Genomic DNA, 25,520 nt, shown 5'->3' with positions numbered 1-25,520 from the left:
CCAGCCGACGCCGGTGCTGGTGGGGCACCTGCCGCGGAAAGACGCTTCGTCACGTCTGTCTAGACAGCCTTCATTCGCAGACGATGCTTCAGCTGCAGGGTCTCTGGGACCCTAGAAGTATTCTCGTTCCCGAGCTTGGATTTTGGGCCTTTTTGCGTAGTTTTCTGCCTGGAAATGTTGTTTAAATGTTTGGCCATACCAGAGTCCCTTCAATGCCTTTCTGGTCATGAAACTTCGCCGTCACGCTATGGGAGAGCTTCGTACGCTGCCCAGGGAGGCCGCGCCGCGGCGCTGGTGTTGATCGGAGGGCAGCCGGGGGCGTGGTCAGAGCGCGTTTGGCAGGGGACGGACCACGGAGTAAGATAAAACAGATGCTCGCCGCCTTATCAGGAGTGCGCTTTCGCTTTACGTGTCGTGGGCCGCTCAAATCGACTTATCATTTTGTGAGTGGCCCAAAAAATTTGGCGCGAACAGGCATGCTGCTACTGCGTTCCTGACTGCCGGTCTTGCTACAGAGCAGCGGCGGCCGCCCGATGCCCTCCGATCTGCGCTGGCGCCCCTCGCGGTCGCCTTTGTCCCCGTACGAAACTTGGCCGGGAGTTCCAAGACCAGAGAAGCATTGAAGGACTCGGGCCGTAACTTCATCGATGGCTGTGCGAGTTGTGCGTATTTCTGTAGCAGTGACAGAGACGTGGTTCACGCTTTTCCCTGTGGGGTGAAGCAGGACTGATATCCGTCGGTGGCGCTGCGTCGGTATTCCATGCCCTTTTAGGTGTGGTGAAAAGGATTTTCCTGCTGTTTGAAGCCTTCTAAAGGTGAAAACTGGCTAGGTTGACCGTTTCTAAATCATGTTTTGAGCAAATTGGCAGCAACAAAAATTTTCCATGTTGGTGGTTGTAGTGTGCGTAAAGTTCGTTTTTGTGTCAGTAACAGGGGTGATAGAGGATACTAAAGGTGACAAAGGTAGGCAACTTGAAAAACATGTTCTGGTACTCTTGCTTTTACTAGTCATGATGATGATGCAAAGAATTTTTTGCGGAAGTTGTGTACCGCCGGCTGGCTCGAAGGATGGATCAGCTTGGAACCAAGATTGCCTGTAAGGTTACTATTTAAACCGCCATTTTCGCTTGAAAGGTTACAGTGTAAAATACGCTCATGAGAAACTACTCATAGCCACAATAGTTGTGGCAAATGTGCTATGTAAATAGCAAAATTGTCCTCGCTGAACCTTTTGCACGTTGTCGCACCTCGCGTTCCGCGACTGCGTTGGTGAATTACCCTAAATATGTCTGCAAATAGCAGACTCAGCTCTTTTTAAGTTTTTGTATGGGCAGCAGAGCCCTTTGTATTTTTTTGCGATTCGAAAAAGCGTTAGCATGGTTGAAAAGGAATCTCACAGACTCTCGCTGAAACGTCTACCTACAAATATAGATATATTTTATGTACTGCTAGCGATAACGCCGGTGACGCCGTGACATGGCGAAGTTTGGCTTTCAGTGCAACGCTATTGCGGCAGAATAGGTGCTTCGTGAGCGGCGCGCACACGCTTCCTCACTGATGTCCAGACACCCGATCGCTTTGCGTGCGTTGATTGATTGATTTATTAATTGATTGATTAATTGATTGTAGGGTTTAACGCGCCGACGCAACGCAGGCGATGAGGCGCGCCGTGGTGGAGGGCTCCGGATTAATTTTGACCCCCTGGGGATCTTTAACGTGCGCCGAAATCTCGTACACACGGGCGTTTTTGCTTCTCGCCTCCATCAGAAAAGCGGCCGCCGCGGCCGCGAATCGAACCCGCGACCTCGTGCTCAGCAGCGCAACGCCTAAGCCACTGAGCAACCGCAGCGGGTTTTGCGGGCCTTCTTTTATAGGCTGCTCCTTCCTTAACAGCACCACTTTGCGAACACGAGCGCTCCTGCACGACGGCTTTTAAAGGGAGATTGAAGTTATTCGTAAACATTGTGGGATTACTTGCGCAATATGAATGCTGGAGTCCATAGGCCATGTTTCGACCACTCTCTCTGCGTTTATGTGGCTTTATTTACTAGGAAAAATTGTGGTTGTTCCCTCTTTCATAGGAACCGGTAATACACGAAAGTGAAATGTGCCTTCACAGGAGCAGTTGAATGTTTTGTGTGCACGGAGATGAACTTGCACGTCGCTATTTATATTTCGTCGGTATGAAACCGCTGGACGCGTCAACGTTAGACACTGGATTGTACGCGTTGGAGCATTGCGTAAATCCGACTGAAACCACTGGTGCTCGCAAACCATCTGTGCGAACGAAACCAAACGTTTGTCAGCGAAACGTTTGGTGAACATACGGTCCGCTGCAGAAAAAGGAGCACCGTGTCACGAGCCCAACACCCACAAGTCGGCTTCTCCGCAGCCTAGGCTGCGCGTCCCCTGTGCACGTAGGCGCTGGAATCGAGGCGCCAACTGTCAGTGCTCATTAGCGTCATGATGCACTACTTGCTTCGCCTCTCCTAGATAGAAGCGCCATCATAAAGGAAGGCTAGAAAGCGCGTTTGTCGTACTATTCACGCGTCTGTTCATAGCGCAGTAAGGAGCGCGTTTCGTAACTCCTGTAGCGGCGAAAGAGTTCGTGGCTCGAATCCCGGCGCCGCCGCGCCAATTGAAGTCTTTTTGGCGATGTCATTTCCGTGATGGATATGACGTCAGTTAGATCTTGGTGTATCCCGGCATACAACACGTTCGTGTCAAAATCAATTTTGAGGTGCTGTCCTCCCCTCTGCATCATTCATGCGGATTTCCTATGGCCTTTTGTACGACGCTCGCTCGAGATGGCTTGGCGTGACTGCGCTACTGCATGGCTCGCCGTCCCTCCGACGCAGTCAATCGGACGGCCGGCGGAGGAAACGATCATGGTAACTTTGGCCGGTTGGTCATTGCAATTTGTCTGCTCAGTTGAAACTAAGCCACCACACCATTTGTGCGTGGAAGAATGTGCCTTTCGTTTGTAAGTTTGTAGAGCGTATCAAGCTTAGTAAAAGTCCAAGCAGCTCTACACAAACGCACCTGCGACGCTTCGTTAACTGGTACGCTAGAAGAAAAATGTAAGGTTGATCGCTTTTTTCATTGTGGCATTGTGGTCTGCAGCATTTTGTACATTATTTTGCAATTCGGAAGATGGAATCCTCAACAGCGCATGTGTTTTTTATTTGACTTTTGTTGTGTTTCTGTGTAATGTTTTCTATACTGAATACACCAATTTGCACTGCAACAGTGATTTATGCACGAGCGAGTTCGCATAGTGCATGCAGACTGATAATGACACGCTGGTGAGTTGACGTTGGCGTGATGTTTACAATCCGACTGCTTGCGGGCACAGTGCCGAATCAGGCGAACCTCGGCCTGGTGTGAACACACTTTTTACGACAGAAGCACTAGCCATGAAGCTCCAGAGTGAGGGGTAGGGGCGGTGAAAGTGCCTTGCAATTGAGGTTTCCGGTGACGCGGAGGGCGTTCATCCACTGCGTACGCCTCAGTTAGTCATTGTTACAATTCCAAGACGGGCTAACAGGCTTATCGCACGGATTTTACATCAGACAGCATGGCAAAAGCGTGGAATGCCGATTCCTGAGATATCTAGAATACCCAGCCAATGATAACGTGAGATTTCAAGCATGTTTTTTACAAGCATACAAAATACCAAGCGTACAAAATAGCAAAAATGAGAGAACCATGTCACGCCCCGCCCCACCAGTTCGTAAAAAAACAATTAGCGGTGCAAAGGCGCTTCATCGCTATAATGGTATAAATTACATCATTGGCGAAAATAAACAAAAGAAAACTAAAATATACATATTCTAACAATTTTCGCTTTACACAGCCATATCTGGTTGTAAATAACTTACACTCTACACAAGCGGCCTGAGAATGCTACGCATTGGTAAACAATTTTTTTTAATTGCGGCAGATTTTTATTTTGGAATGTGGAGCGTGTTCATGCTAGCTCGCACGCGCGCGCAGAAACGAAAAATTGGGTTGGTATGTAAAGGCGTATAATGAGGAATTATAAAGCCAGTTAATAGTTGAAATGAAAGTATAAAAAACGCCCATTTGAGCTTTATGACAGCATTGTCTGGATAATGCTAAAATTCAGCAGAAACTGCCCAACGGCCGCACATGCCGCTTTAACGTTCATTTTATAACTTTTTCATTTCTCAAGGGTGTAAGAAAACGAGGGAATACACCGTAGATATTAGTATTTTTATTACCGGCATTGATATTTCTGCATTGAAACAAAGTAACGCATGTTTATGCGGTCCCGTTCACTCGTTTTACAATCCAGGCGCCGCGCGTTTAGTCCACAACACGTTTACTTGCAAAACCAAAAATAAATGATCTGGACAACCGCCGTTTTAGCCCACTCTTAATTGCATTACTGGGCACAGCACTTGTATCTTCAAGTTGAATGAAAAGAATTAACGGTAGGTGCAATGTACATCCTTTTTTTTCATTTGGCGAAACATTGCCGCAGTTGTTGCGACCTTCTGCTGTGCCCGCGTTCGTTTCAGAAAAGTGTTTTGCAATCAGGCAATCGTCATCCGGCGCACACAATCCCAGCCCAATTATGAGGCGAATAATCATACATAACGACTTACGTGCCCTCTGGGAAAACTGCGGCGCTTCCATCAAGAGTCATCCACACCCTCTAGTACTTTTCAAGCACAACTGCACCAAACGAGATCTTCAAGACGATTCGGGAGTAACAACAGCAAAACCCGCTTTCAGCCTACCGGCCACCCCTCCCCCCCCTCCCCCCTCCCCCCCCTCCCCCCCCCCCTTCTCCCCGCCGACAACAAGAGACGGTCTATGGCCTCCCGTGTTAAAAATATTCCACGAGGATGTGTCAGTGCAAAAGAACAACTTCCTATATGAGGAAGCCAGAAGAAATCTGAAGCAGGAAGATGCGTGATAAATCAGCCCCGACAGGAGCAAACATCTACCCGCCGCGGTGGCTCAGTGGCTAAGGCGTTGCGCTGCTGAGCACGAGGTCGCGGGTTCGATTCCCGGCCGCGGCGGCCGGTTTTCTGATGGAGGCGAAAAGCAAAAACGCCCGTGTGTACGAGATTTCGGCGCACGTTAAAGATCCCCAGGTGGTCAAAATTAATCCGGAGCCCTCCACTACGGCGCGCCTCATCGCCTGCGTTGCGTCGGCGCGTTAAACCCCACAATCAATCAATCAAGGAGAAAACATCTTCACAAACCTCTTTTCTGGAAATGAAGACGTTCCTTATCATCAATCTTTGTCTCAGCAACGGTGATTGGTATGATCACGGTCACATATATCCTTCTCTTTCAATCTTCTGATACCCGATTAAAGCGATTGACTAACAGCCGTGATAGACTCCGTCGGAGGTTGAATAAGCAGTCAATGTCTTCTAGATGACAGATAGGGAGAGATAGACATATTAAAAGGCAGTGAGCGAGTGAGGGAGTTGTTTTATTTGAGACTAAGGTGTTTACGGCGCATTCACCAGCATGGCGCGCATCTGTTGTCGCAGGTGATAGGTGCACCTTACTTACCGCCTTCTACGGCAGACGCAGTGCAAGTTTACGTATCTGAGGACCAGGTGATGCGGCGTTGTTCGGATTCAGAACTAGAGTTTCGAAAATTTCCTTTTCTAATTAGCTGAGTAACGACGGACGTTAACGGGAATCTGGAAGGTGCAGGGTCCCAACATTCTGATTTCGCAACTGAATTGCGGTTGTTCAGGAGAGTGAAGGTCAGCTTCAGTGGACCACCATGGCATAGTTCATCAGTGAGCACCATGTGTTATTTTGTATGAACGCTGATATTCTCGGTTATGTAGCTGTGTTTCCCAGAGCTCGGCGCAAGATTTGATCTGCGATCAACAACGTTGGCATGTACGCATCGTGCGACTAGTTCGTCAATTTTTTTAGCTGTATGCACAGCTTGCTCGTACGCACCGCAGGGGTAGTTTGTTTTTCAAGGAAACCATGTTCTAGAGACTAAATTATTTCCAAAAATCGACGCCAGAAATCTACCAAAACATCCAGAATCTCAAGGAGACGCCAATAAACGTGCCGAGGCTTGCCAAGGAAAGAAATTAGTATAAAAATTTCCCAACACGATGCCTGTTTGCGTTTGCGTGCGTGCGTGCGTGCGTGCGTGCGTGCATGCGTGCGTGCGTGCACGTACTATTACGAGCAATATGAAAGGGAACACAAAAACGCGCCGAGAACACCTTCAGACCCAGCTGTAAGTGATACGGAGCGGCCGCGGTCGGAAACAAAGTGGTAAGGGGGATGCTGTTCTTCTAACAACTGTTCCTATTCCGGCCGCTCGTCTTATCAGCTGTCGGACGATACCAATTATCGGCGAAATGACGTAAGCTGCTGCTTTGTAGAAATGCCAGCGTGGTGGGAGTGCCAACAGTTAGTGGAAGAGCGCCCTCCTTTCCCCCTATTGTTTTCGCAGCGCCATCCGCGTATCGCTCCGAGTCTGTTTCGAGGCTGTTTACCACGCGTTTCTGTGTTCCCTTTCATGTTACTCATAATAGTACATGTGTTTGTTTTCGAATACGCGTTTGGGTGTGTGTTTGTGCGGGCGTGCGCAAACTTGCGTGTTAATCGCATCCCGCTCTAGAGCGTCTTCACATCAGATTTGTCTCGTCAACTTCTCTCCACTTTAAAAACCTTGTCTCCACATCAAAGAGCCGAGATCGCGATATTATTATGCAAATAAATACACAGCTAAGGCTTCGATACGTGAATAATAACACGTTACCCAGCAACTGAAATCATCCGAAAACAATACTTGAACCAGGGGAAAAACTGGGCGGCTAGACTTTGGAGAAACGCGTGCCCGTACGGGGACAAGAATACGAAACGCGGATCAAAGCGCTCAGAGGGTTCGGGAGGTAAGAAAATAACGAATAATGTATACGTTAGTCGTTGGTGTCTTATGCGTTGATGACTCTCGTAAACAGTTGCCGGCATCAGGACCTTTCCCTTAGCTGAGGAGTGAAATGCAAGGTTCAGTAAAAATCAGTTTTTTTCTTGACTTTGATCATCGCATCTGTTTATGGAAACGCGCACTAGACGGGATTGGCCAGGTTTAGACAGATGGACAGTAGCGCTAGAGTTTGAATCAAGTTGTCTAACTCCTCTTTCTTGCATTTTCTCTCATACTGCTTGCTCCCTGTGTCAAGCATGTGTGTTCCGCCTGATGCGGTAGAAGAATCTACGCTTGGAGTAGGCGTTCAAAAAACCGAACACGTAGCTTGCCACTCAAGTGCAGAGTTAATTTACTCAACTACGTTCGTAGCCTTGCTTTGCGCTGTCTCCTTTTGCTCACTTCGCTATCCAATGGGAACCAACCAATCTCACAAATGATATTGGTTTTTCTTGAAGAAATCGAACAGCTATTCGATGTAGCGGAAGACCCACAAAGTGTGGCCCGAACAACAAACTAAAAACGACACAACACCGTCGTTTCGAGTTTCTCGCGAGATCTGCGTCCTCTTAACATGAGCCGTCGACGCTAAGTGGCGTCATTAGTCGCTAATTGAACCCTTTTTATTGCCTACAGTTTCTTCGCAGATCTGGTATCGCGAGGTCTCGCTTAATTAGTCCCACTGACAGTATATCGCAGCTTTTGTTGATGTAAAACTTTTACTTTTCTTCTCCACGTAGTTAAACAATATCTGCACACGCTACTCGTGTTTCACCGTTGCGAAATACATACGTCGGTTACGGGGCAGAAAACAGGTTATGCAACAGCATCGTGTGCTACTCCGTTTTGGCGGTAGTGAAGGTAGCTGTGTAGATACTGCTTTTACATAGGTTATATAGTAATGTCACTACACTAGGGCGGTATCATTCATGACCTGCTGGAACCTGCTGTACAGAGAATGACACATCAGTGGAGGGCTCCATGGTATGGCTAGATTCTGTTTGTTTGAAACACTAAATGGACATACTAAAAAACACTTGTTCCACGTTGGGCCTGATGTAACTAAAACCATCCGGTCAGTGTAGCTGTAAGATACACCGCTCCCAAATTGATCAAAAGGAAAGCACCTACTTTCAGTGGCCCTAAAGACAATGTTATAATGGCCTTATTTTTCGGAATAGGCGCCTCAACAGCGCTCCCTTCAATCCGATTTTGGTCTACGGCGCTTGTGCGGTTGCGAAATGAAACAGAGACGCAGCAGCAACTCAGCGATTTGTTGTGGTTTAATTCAGCCGTCGAGGATAGACGTTTGTTAAAACACAACACTAAGCGTCGACGATGTCCAAGGCCAGATTTCCCAAAGACGATTGGCCCGTGAGCTGAACCTAGGCTGGCCGATCTCGACCTAGGTGAACCGAGTTAGACGAAGAGGGTATGAAAAATGTGGGGACTGAATCGAAACGGGGAAGGACAGAACTTAGTGTTCTTAATTAAAGTATAATTTGCGACAACTGGCCATGCGGGGTGTGTCCGATACGGTACAGAATTGAACGAGCAAGAGTATGGAGCTATGTATTCATATTCGTCTAACAAAATGTATTTGCGTGGTGGTTAGAGATTTGTAAGGAACTGGAAGTGTAGGAAGGGTTTCTGTGAGGATATGCAAGGATATGCATTGCACGGCGGCAAATAGTTCGAACCTTCTCTACATTCTAAGGAATCCCGTTGCGTTCTATTGTGTGGGTGGCCCGTTGAGCTTGGCACTAATTCATCCTATCGACGTAGAATGATGTCTTTACTGGTTTATTTCGGGTCGGGAATTTTTTTTCAGAGACCTTGGCGCGGCGCTAAACTGCGCAGCGATCAATGTTATCGAGAATTTGTTTAGCAATGAGAGTCCTAGTGATTCGTTGCAATCATTTGACTGCTTAACCGTAACGCTGGCCGGTACGTACGATCACTAGGAACGCCTGTGTGGGCGCACGTATAAGGGCACCCAGGCGAGCAAGAACGGTTTAGTTAAGGAGGATGCTTTTGTGGGCACGCTTGCCACAGCAATAACCTCGAGTATTTCCGCCCATCCACGCGAACAAAATTCATCGTGCTAAACAAACGTCCACGGTACGAACGTAGGATAAGCCAAAAACGTTCACATCTGCTAGCAGAGCTTTCGAAGTTCACACTTGTGCACTACTGCGCAAACTTGAATTTAGCCAGCTTTGAAAAAAATATGCAAGCTTTTGTGGCGGCCGGGCTAGAAGTGGTCTGTTAATGACCAGTATACTCCGCTTTTAAAAAACCTTGCTTACTCCGGGAGTGCCACAGCGCCCAAATTTCAAGCGCGGCGCCCGAGACTACGACGTGCGGATGCGTCGCCTAATGTTCACGTATTCATCAAGGGGCGCTGCTGATAATTCGTTTGGCAAGCTTTACTCTGCCAAGTTATTCTGATCTCCTTCATTCAACTTCAATAAACAGCTTTTTCAGCACGTTATGAAAAATTTTCACAATCTCCATATTGCATTTCTGTACCTGCTTTTTGTACACCATATTTTCTTTCCCGTGTATTCACTTTCTGTAAAAAATGGGGCCATCACGGTGTACTTCCCGCCCAAGGTGCAGACACCGCTGTCGGGCATCTCACCATCTAAACCCTGATGCCGACACCGCTTATTAAAGTTCGAACCACACGACAATTGTAGCACTGTCGACACGTTCGGCTATAGGAAGCTGACTGTTGAAAAAAAAAACAACAACAACAAGTCATCTGTTCAGCCTAGAAATGCTTTTGAAGGCCGTACAATTGGTGCGGAAACTGGAGCAGGGAGATGCTTTTGTATCCTTCTCTGTGAAGCTCACATGCAGCTGGTGCGGACACTTCTACGCGCCGTTTCTTACCTGCTTTTCTCCACATTTGAGTGCTTTGTGCCCTCCTCAACATCTAGGGATCAATATAATGCTCTCGCATTTCAGGAATAAATGCCCAATCTAGTTTGCGCTGCGACTGTGTTTTTCTGGCCGTCTCTGTATTTTCTGCAAGGCGCAATGTTATAAGCAATGATATTTGAGGTACACCTAATGAGGATGTCTTGAATAGCATCACAAACGAAATTTATGAAGACCAGTGGTCTGTTACTTTTCCAGAGGAACTTTCCACTTCCCTCTTACTGCTTTCTTTTCAAACAACCCCTTTTACACTCTCGCCACAAAAAAAAAACTATCTCAAACAACCCCTTTTACACTCTCGCCACAAAAAAAAAACTATCTGTCGGGGCATTACAGCGACAAAAATTGGTTTTAGTTAACGGCCAGAAAGTGCCAGGATTAAAAACACGAATAAATAATACACAAAGGCGGAGGTTGGGCAGTATACTTCGGTAAAGCCGCTAACAGCCTCCGCGATTTAATGGGAAAGCATTAGTTAACTCTGAAGGCCAAAATACCGGCGTCAATGGCGCCTACTCGGCGAACAAAATGGTCGGCGGCAAAAGAATACTTGAACGCAACGTATATGTAAGCAATGATATTTCAAACTATTCACACTGCTAGCATGGCATATACGCATCAGCAATGCTGATTAAGCGTCCATGAAATCGTAAGCATATTTCACGCAATATATGAGTGCATTTTGGGCAAGAGTATCAAATGCAAATTATATGCTGGCAAAATACCAAGACTACCAGCGTTCTTTTCATTCCGAATGCACGTTGCATTGTTTTGTCCAGTAAAAAAATGAAAAGGAGGCCTTTCTAAAACGGCTTTCGAAGAGACACGAGAAAAAAAAAAGCAAAATAGGGCGCATTACGTCGGGGAAATGCGGTAACCTTTAACATGGTAATCGTTATCGCCAGAAACATACGCGGCGCACGCAGGTTCGGACTATGTTTAGAATTTTGTCGTCACTATAAAAGTGGTTCTGAAGAAAGATTTTGCAATACCTACGCTGCAAAACGCTGTTGCAATCGCTCCCACGTATTACGTATCCGAATGTGCTAGGTGTGTTCAGGAGCTCCTGGTATAACAACCTTTGCAAACCTTTGTTTAGCCGTTTAACTGCCGTCTTCCTTGTAGAGAATGGGCCTATTTTTGCCCAAGCTTGTTGCATAGTCGTTTATTCTTCATTTGCAATAACACTCCATTCCTAGTGGTGATTTCTCTCTTTTAAGCTTGAAAATCCTTTGCGAGTAAAACTGCTTTTGCTGTGGTAATGGCCCTCAAGTTAATGTTCGCTTAAATCCGCAAAGTTCCACTACAATCTGATCGTTCGTTTCACTGCGCTACCTTATAGCGCATGCGACACCCAGTGTCTCGAGCAGACAGCGGGACAGGATTATTGATTGTAGCTGCGTCATTGCGCAGCGACACAGCGACAATCAATCAGCGTCGCTGCCTCAGCGCCTGCCTGCCTCAGCGCCTGCATGTAGAAGATCCCCAGGTGGTCAAAATAAATCCGGAGCCCTCCTCTACGGCGCGCCTCATCGCCTTCGCAGCGTCGCTGCCTCATCGCCTGCGCTGCGTCGCTGCGCCGACGCAGCGCAGGCGATGAGACGCGCCGTAGAGGAGCGCTCCGGATTGATTTTGACCACCTGGGGATCTTCAACGTGCACCGAAATCTCGTACACACGGGCGTTTTGGTTTTTCGCCCTCATCAGAAAAGCGGCCACCGCGGCTGGGAATCGAAACCGCGTCCTCGTGCTGAACAGCACAACGCCTTAGCCACAGAGCCACCACGGCGGGTTCGGGACAGGATGCACATGCATTTTTTTTGCTTAAGTCGATTTTCTAAAATGCATTTCTGCCCATGTGCGTCTATTAGAAAAGTGTTCCGTAAAGCACGAATAAAAATCCGCAAATTGGTTTGCCAGGATTGTCCTTATGTGATGCTTAATACTTCAACCTTCAGTGTGGACATTGTCGTAAATTGTGATTTTGTTTTATTCTTGAACGCTTTAGTTTGTATTGTGTTTTAAATTGTGCTTTATTTCTTCGCAAGTTCAGTATTATTGAAATTGGAGAAGAATGTTGGAGAAATATTAAAAACTGTCTCCTAACATGCAATCGTAAGGCGAATACTGACTAGCTGTAAAACTGTGTAACTGAAAAACTGCTGTAAAACTGCGGAAGTGATTCAATGCCGTTTAGGAGAACTAGTTTCCTCCAGTCTTTGCGAGTTCACCAACATAAGCAGCGTTCCCTATTCCTCATTGGACGCTTAGCTGTCGGCGGCAGCACGTCTGACAGCCGCTACCACTTACAGTATACATCCGAACATTCGGCCGAAACCGAATATCCATAAAGATTCTATATCATTTTTTTTGAACAAGTATAGGCTGAATATCAAGAGCTTTTCAATTGCCATTGGATATTTGGAACAATCTCACCAAATTAGTTTAAGCGCATTGCATAGTGCCGCGAGATGACTGTTGTTGAATATTTCAGCCATCCCAGGTATGGACGTAGTAAAAAACTGCAGTGCACTACCTATGCTATCGTGTTCATCCTATATTGATAATGAAGTGTAACTTATCGGTGGGGCCTGGTGCGCAGTTATAGCTCTTTTATCTTAATACTGTAGATTACATGCACGAACAACGCCGTCTGAACACTCCAGAATAACTCACTTGTACCCGCTCAGTTTTCTGCGCAACAAACGGACCCTGTCATATATACCTTGCAAGATCAAGGTCTACAATGTATACTATGTTTTTGTTATGTCTGCTGGTTGACACCGATCGCTTGGCAAGCAAAGAGAAATGAAAACTGGGGCTCGCATCTCCCCTTAGCAGATTGATACGTCGTCTATGACAACCTGGTGCCAAAGACTGCTTGGTTAACTTTATAAGATTGCTAACGTCACAACTTCAGATTCAGCTAATACGCGGCCCTGGCATTAGTAAGAAAAAAAAAAACGTTCCACTAGGCTTTCGCGTGTCCGTTCGCGATGACACGGTTCGTGAAGCAGCGAATGCATTCTGCAAGGATTCTGCTCTTTCTATCTTGGAATGGTGTTGGAATGGTGCCCCCGTGAAGGCTCAATTTTTAATGTCACTGCAATTACCCGAAGCGCAAGATTGTCTGACGGAGTACAAATTGGCCATGGCCAAAACTTCAGGACCTTACATTTTAATATTGCTCTGGGGCATTTTCCGTAACAACTGTTTTCATGTCAGGAGGTCGAGGACGATTTATACGTACGTAGTCTTCGCTTAAAACAAACATAAAAAGGTTGTCATCTGCAATGCACGGGAGGAGTTTTAAGTGCCTGTCTTAATTCTTCTCCGTTTAAAATATGATGAGCGTTTTGACTGCCTATACAATGCCCTCTCTACTCAAAATGGGGCAACCTTGTGGCCTGTCAGATCCTTGACTGTAGGAAATGTAGGGGGCTAAGACAGAGGAGAAAATGATTTGGGGGTTTGTAAGGGCTAGTTCGTACGTCATTGCAGGATCTTGCTAAGCGCAACTCAACAGTAGCCGAAAAGATGAAAACCAGACGGGAACGCCTCTGTCCTGTGTTCCATTCTTCTTTTCCTAGAGTTGCGTCCAGCAACTAACCAAAATCCCGCTACAGAAACTAACCCTTGTGAAGCAAGTGAGAATGGAAAGACTACATACTGTTTCAGCTTTTGTTTCGACGAACAGTGACTAATAAACCGGTTCTGTCTAACAAGGCGAAATGTCTCCAGCAGATGCCCTCGCAGCTCAGTGTAGGTCTTGGGTTCCTAGTTTAGGAACAAGAAGAACTGGCCAGGAAAACTGCGGCTGTTCCTTCAATTACGTTTTCTCGCACTGCGTCTCTTTGTCTCGCACGCGTCCGCTGGCAGGGAAGGGAATAAATGCGATTGAGCGAGCGGTTTCTAACTATCAACCTGAATCCACAGAATCGGGTGAGTCTGCCTGAAACATTCCCCCTTAAGATATGATAAAGGTTTTTTTTTTTTTACTGGCCATGCTACATGCTTCAAATTGCAGCGGGAAAAACGTATTTTGCCCTGTCAGCCTCTTCACAACAGGAAGTTTAAGGAAGCTGAGCCACTGCAGAAAGACAAATTACTCTTGGTATTTCTCTATAAAAAAAATACCATTTCAGCGGGTTTTGTTTCAGTTCCTTCGACGAACAGAAGCTAATAGAGCGATTCTTTCCCAGAACGGGCGACAGCTGCAAACGAAGGACTTGAAACTCGTGTTAGACCGCGGGCTAACCACTTGGGAAGAGCGGAAAAGAGTAAGAAAACTGCTGTCTGTTTATACAAAAAACGATTTTTCGCAAGGTAGGTCTTTTTCGTTCCGCAATCCCGCTAGCAGGTAACAAAAAACATATCAGTGGGTGAACATGGCTCACTAACAGCCTGAATGCACAGAAACAGGTCAGACGAAGAATGTGTACACAAACAATTACAAACGCTACCCCGTTCAAGCAACAGTTTATTCCCAGTAGACGTAAACAGGCGGTCCAGGATCGCATTCCGGATGGTGGTATAGTAAGTGTTCTTTCTTTTTTCACGTATTTCATAACAGCAAGAGGTGGTGGCTCAGAATGGTATAGCTTTTGGGAAGAGGACCAGCAAATTCGAACTCACTCTGGCAATAGTTTGTCCGTGTGTCGCACACTGTCTACGTTCACGTTGTTTTCGTTGGCAACAATGAAACGAGCATTTAGGATAAGGAATGGGCGGAAACCACCTGCAGCAGCTGTGCTTGATATCCGAAGAAATTGCGCGGGGTTCGTGATATAGGGTCACTCTGAATGCTAGGGTGCAATTTATGTTTTGAACATACATTTTTTTAGCCGCAATATCGACGTTCTTATTTGTATGATCTGTGGCTAGTATTGAGTAAACTCAATTGAAACTTCTTCTTGCAGGTTGTTAACTTCACTGTCACAGTTAAAATTTGTGAACCCACCCAGTCGCGCTGTGGTCACTGCCATAAGGACTTGCCTCATCTAACCAGAAAACCTCTCGTTGGATGGGTTTGAGATGACCCTTTTAAAGCTTTATATTCTCTCATCATCATTTCCCATACGGGAGGGTGGCCCGTTCAATCTTCCGGTTATTATCACATAACAGTATTGCGTTTTCAGCTCTGTGCGTAACGACACTAATCAAGAGGATATCTCGTATCTGCCTCTTCTTGGCACAGGAGCTTATGTGATTTCACTAGAACCCCATCTATTTCATTGCGCTTTATCTGCAGAAAGCATATATCACTTTCACCGTGAGTGATGAAATTGTTGGTTTTTAGTTTCTGTGGGAGTTTTGATTACAGGAATTGTGACTGAAGTGACCTTTCGGGTTCATGAGCCTGTTACTTTGAGAAGGCGTGGGAACTTTCCATTTATTTACGCTACCCTTACACATTGCACTCATTAGTTCCGTGTTCATATCTACCGTTTCAAACACGCATAGGTGTGCCTGAACACGTTGTTCTTGTGCATGTGAGAGGGCCGACGCGAACAGATCCTATGATGAGACACGATACACGACACTCTCATTTCTTCTTGCGTGAAGGGATTTCTCGCAGTACGTGCCGGCACCGGCGTTTGGTGGTTGTTCGTGTGCATGACAGCATTTTCTGACCTTCACAGAGGTCACACAGCATTACCGCCTCTCCCGCCGCAAGCTTCCCCCCTCATCCCCCCCTCTGAAGAACGAAAGCCTGTGACTTCAACCGCAAACCGCGTTTTTACCCTGTAGAGAAATCATGCAATGATTCCGCCTCTCCTTCTACCCATTCCCAGTATTCCCTCGCTGCGGTTAAAGGGCCACGGTCCACCACCAAATATACGATTCTGCAGAGGACCCAGTCCCTCCCATTAATTTCCATAACTAGTGGATGGAGGCGCTGAGCCGTTCTGAACCCCCAGCTCCCTAAGGAGCTCGTGACTAAGGTTGCCCCAACCGTTGCTTCAACCATTGCTTCCTAGGTGCGCTCCTCTTCATCGTTCCCGTTCGCTGTGTGACGGCGATGTTCGGCGGGTCTATGACGACGTTACATTACGCAGAACTCATCTTATGTGTGTGGCGGTCGCTTGAGAGGTATTATGTCATCCGGCACGACGGTAGTATCATTATCAGGTTATAAAAGCCGCGCATTACTCGATTCATAACCTCAGCGTTATTGCACCACGCCACCCAAAAACCATATTAATAACTTGAGCTGCTTTTATTTTTGTTACGTGGTCAGATGTGCATCGTGCTCACTTTTGTTTTTGATAATTTCATGTTCTTTTGTAACTGTTTTTACTCGGTAGACAGTTTTTAATGCCCAGACAATTAAAACTGTGTGAAGTATAAAAAAATGCTTTCGCAATCAAAAAGGCCTGGTCAGATGTGCATCGTGCTCACTTTTGTTTTTGATAATTTCATGTTCTTTTGTAACTGTTTTTACTCGGTAGACAGTTTTTAATGCCCAGACAATTAAAACTGTGTGAAGTATAAAAAAATGCTTTCGCAATCAAAAAGGCCTGGTAGTGCAGTTTGCTGCGGCGATGGTAGCATGCCACTTGGTTCCACTAAATCTGTTTCTGTTTTTAAAGCGACTTTCTAAGTGGAACCGACGGCGTTCTGTCAAAAAACTAATGCATTTCCCCATAGACCGGTTGGTCGAACGAAAAGCTCTGATAAGATCTTTGGACACACAGCGGGAGCGTGAAACGGGGCTTCTATTTTTTCAAAATGGTTACTTCAAAATCACCAAAAAGGATTGATTTGATTGTAGGGTTTAACGCGCCGACGCAGCGCAGGCGATGAGGCACGCCGTAGTGGAGGGCTCCGGATTAATTTTGACCACCTGGGGATCTTTAACGTGCGCCGAAATCTCGTACACACGGGCGTTTTTGCTTTTCGCATCCATCAGAAAAGCGGCCGCCGCGGTCGGGAATCGAACCCGCGACCAATCACCAAAAAGGAACGCCTCTAGATAAGATAATACGCGCATCGATCATTAACGCGTACAATGGTATACCTTTACCTCACAAGCCCCGTATCGGGGCACATTTGGATCGTTCGTAGACGCGTTTACTTAGTGCGCGAGAAATCGCCACATAGGATCATTCTTTTTTTGTGATTTAGGTCTTCGAATGCTTGACGATGGATTCGAAGCCCTTCAAGCGAAGGTTCGACGCTCTAGAAGCTTTCGAGCTTCCCTCAGCTTTCTTTATGAAAGGATGGTAAATTTGTTTCACTAAGTCCTGCAGGCAGGCAGACACTGAGATGACGAGGCCTCCTTAGATACTGGCCTTTGCCGTACTACAATACCTGGTCATGAAAACTGAGCTGCTTAGAGGTCAGGAGCCCGCCCTAGGACCGCATAGTGCAAACTTCTATGACAAATTAGAGGGTTCATAAACGCACTAGCTGGCAAAAGGGCAAAAATGTTTAAATTGGCGCAACTGCCCCAAAGCTACGCCGCTCTGCTATCAGGCGCTCCGTAGTTGACACCTACCGGTTACAAGTAACATCTGGGAAGGAATTTTTCCATTTCCGGGGGGGAGATAGAGGTTGTAAAGGGGGTTGTGAGAAGATTCACTACCCCGCTGAAAGGGCAAGAGAGTGAGATAGAGTAAAACGCTAAAACAGAGGAAAAGGAAATAAAAGCACTTTTAAGTCAGTAGTAGAAAAAATGAAGGATCTCGTTTCAGTAAATCCACTCTACGCTTTTTTTTTTATTTCCGTGTGCCCCGCAGACCTGTACCCTCCCGTTCCCTCCCGTCACCTCTGGGAGCAGCTGTTGCGCGACCCGGGTGAGTCAGGCCAAGTCCTGACCACTTCCCGGACCCTGGGGGTCGCGTCGGCCCTGTGGTCCTCCTCCACCCCCAATACCTTATTCCGATGAACGAAAAAAATGTATTCCTTCATTCCTTCCTTCCTTCCATGTTTTTTCTTCACGGGTATAACAAGTTGGTAGATTTCGGGGAGTGGTTAGACGGTGATGCAGTAAAAGCATGGCGAAATGCTTGTCACACAAGAATATATATCGGCAGTAGGAACAGCTGCGTGGATTAGGGAGCAGACACGTGTGGAAGACATTCTAGCTTAAATTAAGCGGATAGAATGGGCATCGGCAGGTATCGTAATGAGCATGAGAGACAAAAGGTGGGCCATCCGTTTAACGGAGTGGCTGCCGGTAGACCGTAAACGGTGCAGGGGTCGGCCAAGGACTCGATGGAAGGATTGGCTATGAAAATTTGGTGGAAAAGAGTGGACTCAGCTGGCACTGGATAGACGATGCTCGTGATCTTCTGGAGAGGCCCCCGTCCCGCAGTGGACACAACCAGGCTGATGATGATGATGATGGAGATGATGAGTAGAAGTGATTGGATGATGTGCGGGTGTGGTTGTTGTGCACTCGAGCAGCCTCCGCACCCCCCCCCCCCCCCCCCCCGCTCCTCCCCTTCCGAGGTGGGAAATTTCAGGGCGTGTGGGCGGCACCGTTCCCTTTTTCTTTCTCTCCATTTCACTATTACAACGAAGCCTCTTTAGTTATGCCTTGCGGAATGCTTACAAAGCGGAATGAAGGATCACGTAACTCAAACTTCACTTTATTAGATGCGAAGCAGCTTATGGTCGAGCCTGTTCCCTCCGCTGTTGTGTGGGCGCCGTTGTGCCGCGTCTACACCCCCACTGCGCATGCCTGACCAGGCAACGCTGATGATGATGATTGTGGCAGGATATGAACCTAGGGATTGGACAACCAAAAATCCATCACGAGATAGGTTCGCGTTCAACCACCGTCGTCATCTTCCCGTAGGGGAACCCTGAGTACCACACCCCCTGTACGCATGCCTGGCCAGGCACCTCTGATGATGATTGTGGCAGGATGCCCCCAGGGATTGGCCAACAAAAAAATCCATCACGAGATAGCTTTGCGTTCAACCACCGTCGTCATCTTCCCGAAGGGGAAGCCTGAGTAGTATGCGAGGCATTCCTTCTCTCCTGTCCGGGATTGCGCAACGAATAGAAACACCTGCGGCTCCGCGAACGATAATGTGAAGCAGCTTAGGGTTAGAGATGCGACGGTAGCCGCTGCATACTCTGCTGTGGGCGCCACTGTAGCTCCGCGGTATAAATGTCACGCGCGCCCGCTTTGCTCCCCTCATTCTCCTCCCGAAACGCGACGATCGAACTGAAAACTAATGGGAACTTGAGTCGACCCCATGGCTGCTTCGCATACTACTCAGGGTTGCCCTACGGGAAGATGGTGAAACTTTTTTTCCTCATTAAAGACCCGTCGAGGGGGTATTACATAAGGGAATACTTTGGGAATGCGGCACCAATTCCGTTTTTGCCTTGCTTAGATAGCGAGGGTGATCCATGCGAATGGGAACCGAAAAAAAAGCGCCCAGTTTTTTGCAGAATCCTTCATTTCAGTTTTTCTTGTTGCCATCGTCACTTTCGGAGCATTTACATTGTCAGGTAAGTGTGCAAGAACCTATCCTGCCGACTTCGTTTTTGAAGCCGAGAGCTTTAGGTGTCTTGTCATGTTCGAACGGTGACCGTAGTCGTATTAGTCGTCGGCGAAAACATGGCGGAAAAACAAAATTGCCACCGCTGTAAAAATAAAATAAATAAAAAACATTGGGTTTTCTGGGGTATGTGAATGCGGGTGGCCTCAGTACCAGTCAAGTGCGCTAACCAGTGAACTCACTGGCGCCATGCCAGTATGTATCCGGATTAAGACTAATGCATACCCCGTGACAGATGAACGCGATGGCACGTGCGTAGAAAAGGTCCACGTCGGCGACAGCTTTTACTGTTCGAAAGCTCGCGCATGCGAACGCTGCCACGTCTCCCTGTGGTAATAATTGGATTGAGAAGACAAAGAAACAAAGGTGGAGAAAGAGATGAAGACACGATGCATCAGTGAAAAAGTCTGATAACCGCTGGCTTTCGCCTCCAACTCGTGTAAGGAGACTTATGTGCCAGAGGAAGGAGAAAGTACTATATTGTGTCCAGAGGAAGAGCACAGTTTGTGCCGATGTGCTCAACCCGACGGCCAGGGTGTCTTGGCTCCTATCGGCGTCTTCGGCCCTATGGACGGCCCACTGCTGGATGTCAGAGTCCTCGTTAAGCAGCACGGTGTACCACTTTGCAATTGAAAAGAAAGGTGCCTTTTAATTAAGTATGTTCTTTTTATATCAGGACATTCCCACAGCCCGTATGCCGAACACGCAAGCTGGGGTTAGTGATTCACATTTAACGTCAGCCATTTCTGGGGGAAAGTGCCGGCAGAGGCCTGGGTTTGGATATGTGGTAGTCTGGAGATGTCTCCATGCTACTAGGTCTTTAGTTCAACGAGATGTCAGTTGCAGGGTGTTTCCATCTTTCGCCTCTATCTTGATCGAGCACGCCCCGTGAGGTGCACAGGTGATCCTTGGTGCGGGCAGGGTGTAGGGCTGGTTTTAGGGGCTCTCGGTAGGTGAATGCTCGAGCAGCCTTGTTGGCCCCTTCGTTGTCCTCTGGCCCTGCGTGTGCGGGTGTCCATGTTAAAGTGGTTCTCATGCCTACGTTCTAGTCCTTATAGGCAAGGACTCGTAGTGCCGCGCTGGAGATTCTCCCCTTTGTGAAACTGTGGATTCCGGAATACGAGTCAACGCAAATGGTTCTCGCTTGGGCTGCGGCTACGGCTAACAGCATGGACAGTTCTTCACCTTCTTCGTGATGTAATGTTCGGATGGAGCAGGTGTTGAGAACCTTTTCCTGCGTGATCGGTGACACTGGGACCATAGCCCTGCATTGTTTGTAAGGGGAAGTGTCCGGGTAGACGACTTAAGGTTATCCTTGGAGGTGTTCCCTAGTGCTAGGGCTCGCATTTTTCTGTGCTGTTTATTCTCGACTGGATGCATGTTCTTTGGAAGGGGGGGGGGATATAGATTACTTGGCGTAGTTCAGCTGGAACGGAGTGCTTGTCTCCAAAAGAGCTCCCGTGCGAGATGCGCAGGCGATCGATGATATGCCTGCCGGTTGGCGTCTGTGTCAGGCTTTCCACTTGAGGTGTGTCATGCGACGCGCCTCGATGAGTTCTTCTACGGTGTTGTGTACACCCAGTGCCTCAAAGTTCTCATTAGAGGCACGTATCGGGATTTCCTGAGCCCGCTTATGCGCCCTCTTGATGAGACTTCACTTTGTTGCGCTCAGCCTGCTTGAGGTGTAAGGAAGCGCCTACGTACGTAATTCTGCTAATTAAGAATGCATAGAACAGCTTCAGCAGCGTCTTCTACATGCCCGTATGCTTGTCGGTTATCCGCGCAATCAGTCTCGTGATCTGGTACATGGCTTTCTCCATGGCTTGTACTGTCTTGCCGTTGTGTCCGTTGCCCCGGAGGTACAGGTCAAGGATACGTACCTCAGCCACTTCGGGGATTGCAGTTTCACGTACTCGCAGCGTTAGCTATGAGTTTGCGGGGTGTGCTAGGGCTTTCGGCTTCTTCTTTAGGCTTGTACAACAGTTCATATTTTCCCGGCGAGCAGGGAAGGCCGAGTGTTTTGGCGTGTTCCTGAACAGAGTCCACCGCCATTTAAACGCGACCTTGTACGTCTTCGTTTCTGCTCCCCGCCAACCACAAAGTAACATCGCCGGCGTAAATGCTGCGGTGTACTTCATCTATGTTTTGTAATTTTTTCGGCGAGTTCTATCATGGTGGCGATGAACATGAAGGGACAAATGATCGATCCTTGGGGAAATCCGATACTCCGCGTCGACATCGGGCGATTCATGGGGTCCCACCTTTTTCTGTGCCGTTCCTGCGTTTAGGAATGCCCTGATATAGTTGTTGGTCTCCTCTCCTTCCTGTAATTTCTGGGGGCTGCGGAGAACTGATGGGAGTTTCAGTATGTCGAATGCTGTCGTTAGATCGAACGTGATCATCACGCGGGCTTGTCTTCGTTGTTGACGATCTGCTGGTGTAGTTGCAGCATAATTTCTTCGGCTGACAAACCCGCCATGTAGCCTACCATAGAGTGTGAATAGAGCTGGTTGTCTTGCATGTGGTTCTTGATCCTATTGAGAACCATGTGTTCGATTAACTTTCCGAGGCAGGATGTAAAGGAGGTCGGTCTATGGTTCCGCACACTGAGTGCCTTTCCGCGTTTAGGTATGAGCCGCACTAGCGCCTTCTTATATTGTTTGGGCAGCGTCGCGTTGTGCCAGCACTTGTTGAAGTAGTTGAGTAAGAGCTCGCACTTTTTGTGTGCAAGCTTGCGCAGCATCTTATCGGTGATGCTGTCTGGGCCCGGGGATGACTCGGGTGTTAGTCCCTGTAGCGCTGGTTCGTTCTGCATGGGGAGCGCCTTTATAGTGTCAATGCTCCTTGAAAGGGTTGGCCGGGGTACGTGATCAGAATGAGGCCTTCCCTCTACGCGTCTGCCCACAAGTTTCTGCCATTGACCAATTCTTTCGTGTATCCCCATGAGGGTGGGGCGTGTAGAAATATCGGAGTATGAGCAGCGGGTGCCCCTTGGCGGCTTCTGTTCTCTTGCGGAAGACGTTTGCCAACCTTTGCTGTTTTCTGGGGCTGCTGTATAGAGTTAGTACGAAGGGTACGCGAACTGAGGGGGCCAGTTCCTCAGGGTCGTCGGTACGAACATGCACTCACCTGGGGTCCAAGCTGACTCTCTGATGCAGAAGCGTGGTGAGGACGAAGAGGAAGCAATTGAAGAGGTTGAAGCGGTTGATCATGCACTCCCCTCCTTTCCCGTCGTCGGCAATGGTCCATTCGCGGAAGCTCAGACGAGCGCTGATGTACATCACGAATATAGTGCACGCAGTCGCCAACAGCACGTATATCCACACCTGCGAGGGAGAAAAAGAAAACGGCAATCCGAATGAGTGAAATAATATATAGAAGCATATAAAACCAACCGTATATATATATATATATATATATATATATATATATATATATATATATATATATATATATATATATATATATATATATATATATATATATATATAGAATTGGTAAGGCATTCGACATGTAATCGAAAGGCGTGGGTTTGGCCCCCACTCTGGGCGCGTGTTTTTCTTTCTTTCTTTCTTTCCTCTGTATAAATAAAAAAAATGTTTACCTAATTAACCGTAGTGATAAAGAAAAGAGCCTAACCACGGCCCTATGCCTTCTTTGGCGTTGTAGACTGCTGACCTATCTTTCTATATATATATATATATATATATATATATATATATATATATATATATATATATATATATATATATATATATATATATATACACAGAGCGAGAAGGATAGAGAACGGGAGAGAGGACGCGTACGCGTAACGCGTATAGGACCGAGAAAAAGTGAGTAGGTAGGCCAATCTGACCAGTTATATTGTTTTGTGTGTGTGTGGAAAGGGCCAGGGTGATTATGCTGGTGTGTAAACTCGCAGTGAAACACAATAAACATGCGAGGTAAGGAGGAGACTTAAGCGCTAGTCCTGTGTGTTTTCTTCATAAAGTGTGGCCCTGATCACTGTGTTTTAATACGTTTCCCTGTTCCACCGACCATCTCGCCACACATTATGCATTGCCAAAACTTGAATCTTTTGAACATTTCTATGGAAAACTACCAGTCACTCTTACAAATTATGCTCGGAGTTCCGAAGAAATGTTTACCTCGAACCACAGTAGATGTTTTTTTTTCTGTATGAAAGGAAATATAAAATATCGGCAACAGGAAAGGAAAACAAACAAAAAACAGCTAGAAACCTAGACCCGACTGCTCTGGAGGGCTTCATTGTTAATGTTTCCTACCGACAGCCAATCGTTGAGCCTTCAGCACGGATAATAAACAAGAACGGAGGGCAAACTGCGGTTCCAAGGGCGGCCAGCTAACGTCACAGGCGCTTGGCCTAGGTTGAGCTAGCGGTGTGTTTATATAGGGGGAGAAGAAACTTTGCGGCTACCGCGATCGGCGTTTCTCTGCGCAGCCCAAGAATGAGTTATCGCTGCTATCACTTCGTCAACTAAGTAGCGCTACCTTGTTCTTCGCCGTTGCAGCAACGAAGCTTTGTAGTCCGCATTTATTTTTATTGTGCCATTCTGGCCGCTCGTCCGCGCTTGGGCAATGGTCTCTTTCGCCACCCGTAATATATTATTTCTCCGTGGACCTAAGTCGCACGATACCGCTAGCCATCGATTCGACTCACATTCAGAGAGCCCGACCGCTTATCTATTTTAATCGGTTTGGTATATTTTGCTTTTCTTAGGGTCTAGAACTAAGTAGCCAGCTTGTTCCCACATAAAACGTTAGTCTCTTAACATCTTATTGAAACAACGTTCGCAACATCTGCTTATAATCACGTTTGCTTCTTCTAAGGGACTGCACTGACACAGTAACAGTGACATTACGCAAACTCCCTAAAGCTAACTATAAATTAAGGAAAGCAGACAAAACAGTGGAACCTCACCAGCTACTTAGTTGGCGGGTTGTTATGTGACGTGACGGGGTCGTGCAGTTGGGGGCGGCTCATTAAAGCCAGCGTCAAAAAATTTTACAATATCTTCCTTACGAAAGTTGAGCTAAGCTCGAAAGCGTTCAAACGTCAAAACTCCGTCAAATGTTCGTCAAAACCTTCGCTGAAAAGTGCGTCCAACCTCGGCTGAAAGCGCGTTCAATCGTTAGTCAAACCTTGAAAGACCTTAATCGCAAACGAAAAACGGACCCATGAGACGATTGTTTGAGCACTACGTAAAGGCACCCACTAATGACCTAAATATATACTGATGTGTATTTTATGAGATAACGGTATAATATTGTACTGCTTCTTCATGAAAGATGTCGGTGTTTTCTTATCTAGAATCCGTTCCTCTTTCGCATTTTTCACGTAACCGTTTTGACAGAGTGGAAGCCCGGTTTCCCCGGACCGGCCGAGGGTCCAGAGAAGTCATCAGAGGTTTTCTGTCGACCAATCGGTCTATAGAGAGATACATTAGGTTTTTCATCAGATGCCTCAGTCCCACTAAGAAAGCTTTCGCTTTGAAATCACGAAGGTGCGACTGTGGGGATGCCTCTAGTTTCATTTATTGTATAGCGGGTAACTCTCTAGTATTCCTATAGATAGCTGCTGGCATTGCCTAGCACAAAGATTTCAAATTCTTTAATATTCATTCTCTTTTTTCTGAAAAAAACTGCTGTTCGAGCTGGAATTGAGTTAAGTAAGTTGCCTCAAATCAAACAAAATTTTATTTGGTTTTCAGGACACATGTAAAGTCTTCTGGTTGTTTGTTCAACCCCACCCCTCCCTCCTTTACACGGGGCTACGTCGTGCGAGAGTGGGCCGCATTGAATTTCTGTGCGGCGCGTTTCGAAGCTCCCAGCTCCGAACCATTGCTGAAATTCACCCGATGGCGATGTACAATGGGATGACGGCAACGACCATGCGATCGGTTGTAAAAACTGCCGGCTCTGACTCGCTGGCCTCAGGCTAAGAAAGGCCTCTGTAAGCGATGAGATACGCCTCCACGGGTACACTTTTTGGAACGCATTTATTCTTACGCGTTAGATGGGTGCGTCGTCTCCTGTTGCGCCACTCTTGTATGGTTCTGTGCCCACCGAGCGATATTTGAA

General features: G+C 47.1%; 1 protein-coding gene across 1 annotated transcript in view; it reads right to left on the bottom strand.

The window, feature by feature from the left end:
* Window positions 1-25,520, bottom strand: part of LOC144153872 (glutamate receptor ionotropic, kainate 2-like) — a 234,313-nt gene that overhangs the window by 70,431 nt on the left and 138,362 nt on the right. The window contains exon 11 of the mRNA XM_077685610.1: window positions 22,545-22,741. Within this exon, the coding sequence (XP_077541736.1) occupies window positions 22,545-22,741 (197 nt within the window). The remainder of the gene's footprint in view (window positions 1-22,544; window positions 22,742-25,520) is intronic.

This window comes from Haemaphysalis longicornis, unplaced genomic scaffold (genome assembly GCF_048455015.1).
Source record: "Haemaphysalis longicornis isolate Haplotype H1 unplaced genomic scaffold, Haemaphysalis longicornis Haplotype H1 scaffold_9, whole genome shotgun sequence".
Taxonomy (NCBI): Eukaryota; Metazoa; Arthropoda; class Arachnida; order Ixodida; family Ixodidae; genus Haemaphysalis; species Haemaphysalis longicornis.
Note: the sequence above shows the minus strand (reverse complement) of the source record. Positions and strands in the feature narration are given on the sequence as shown.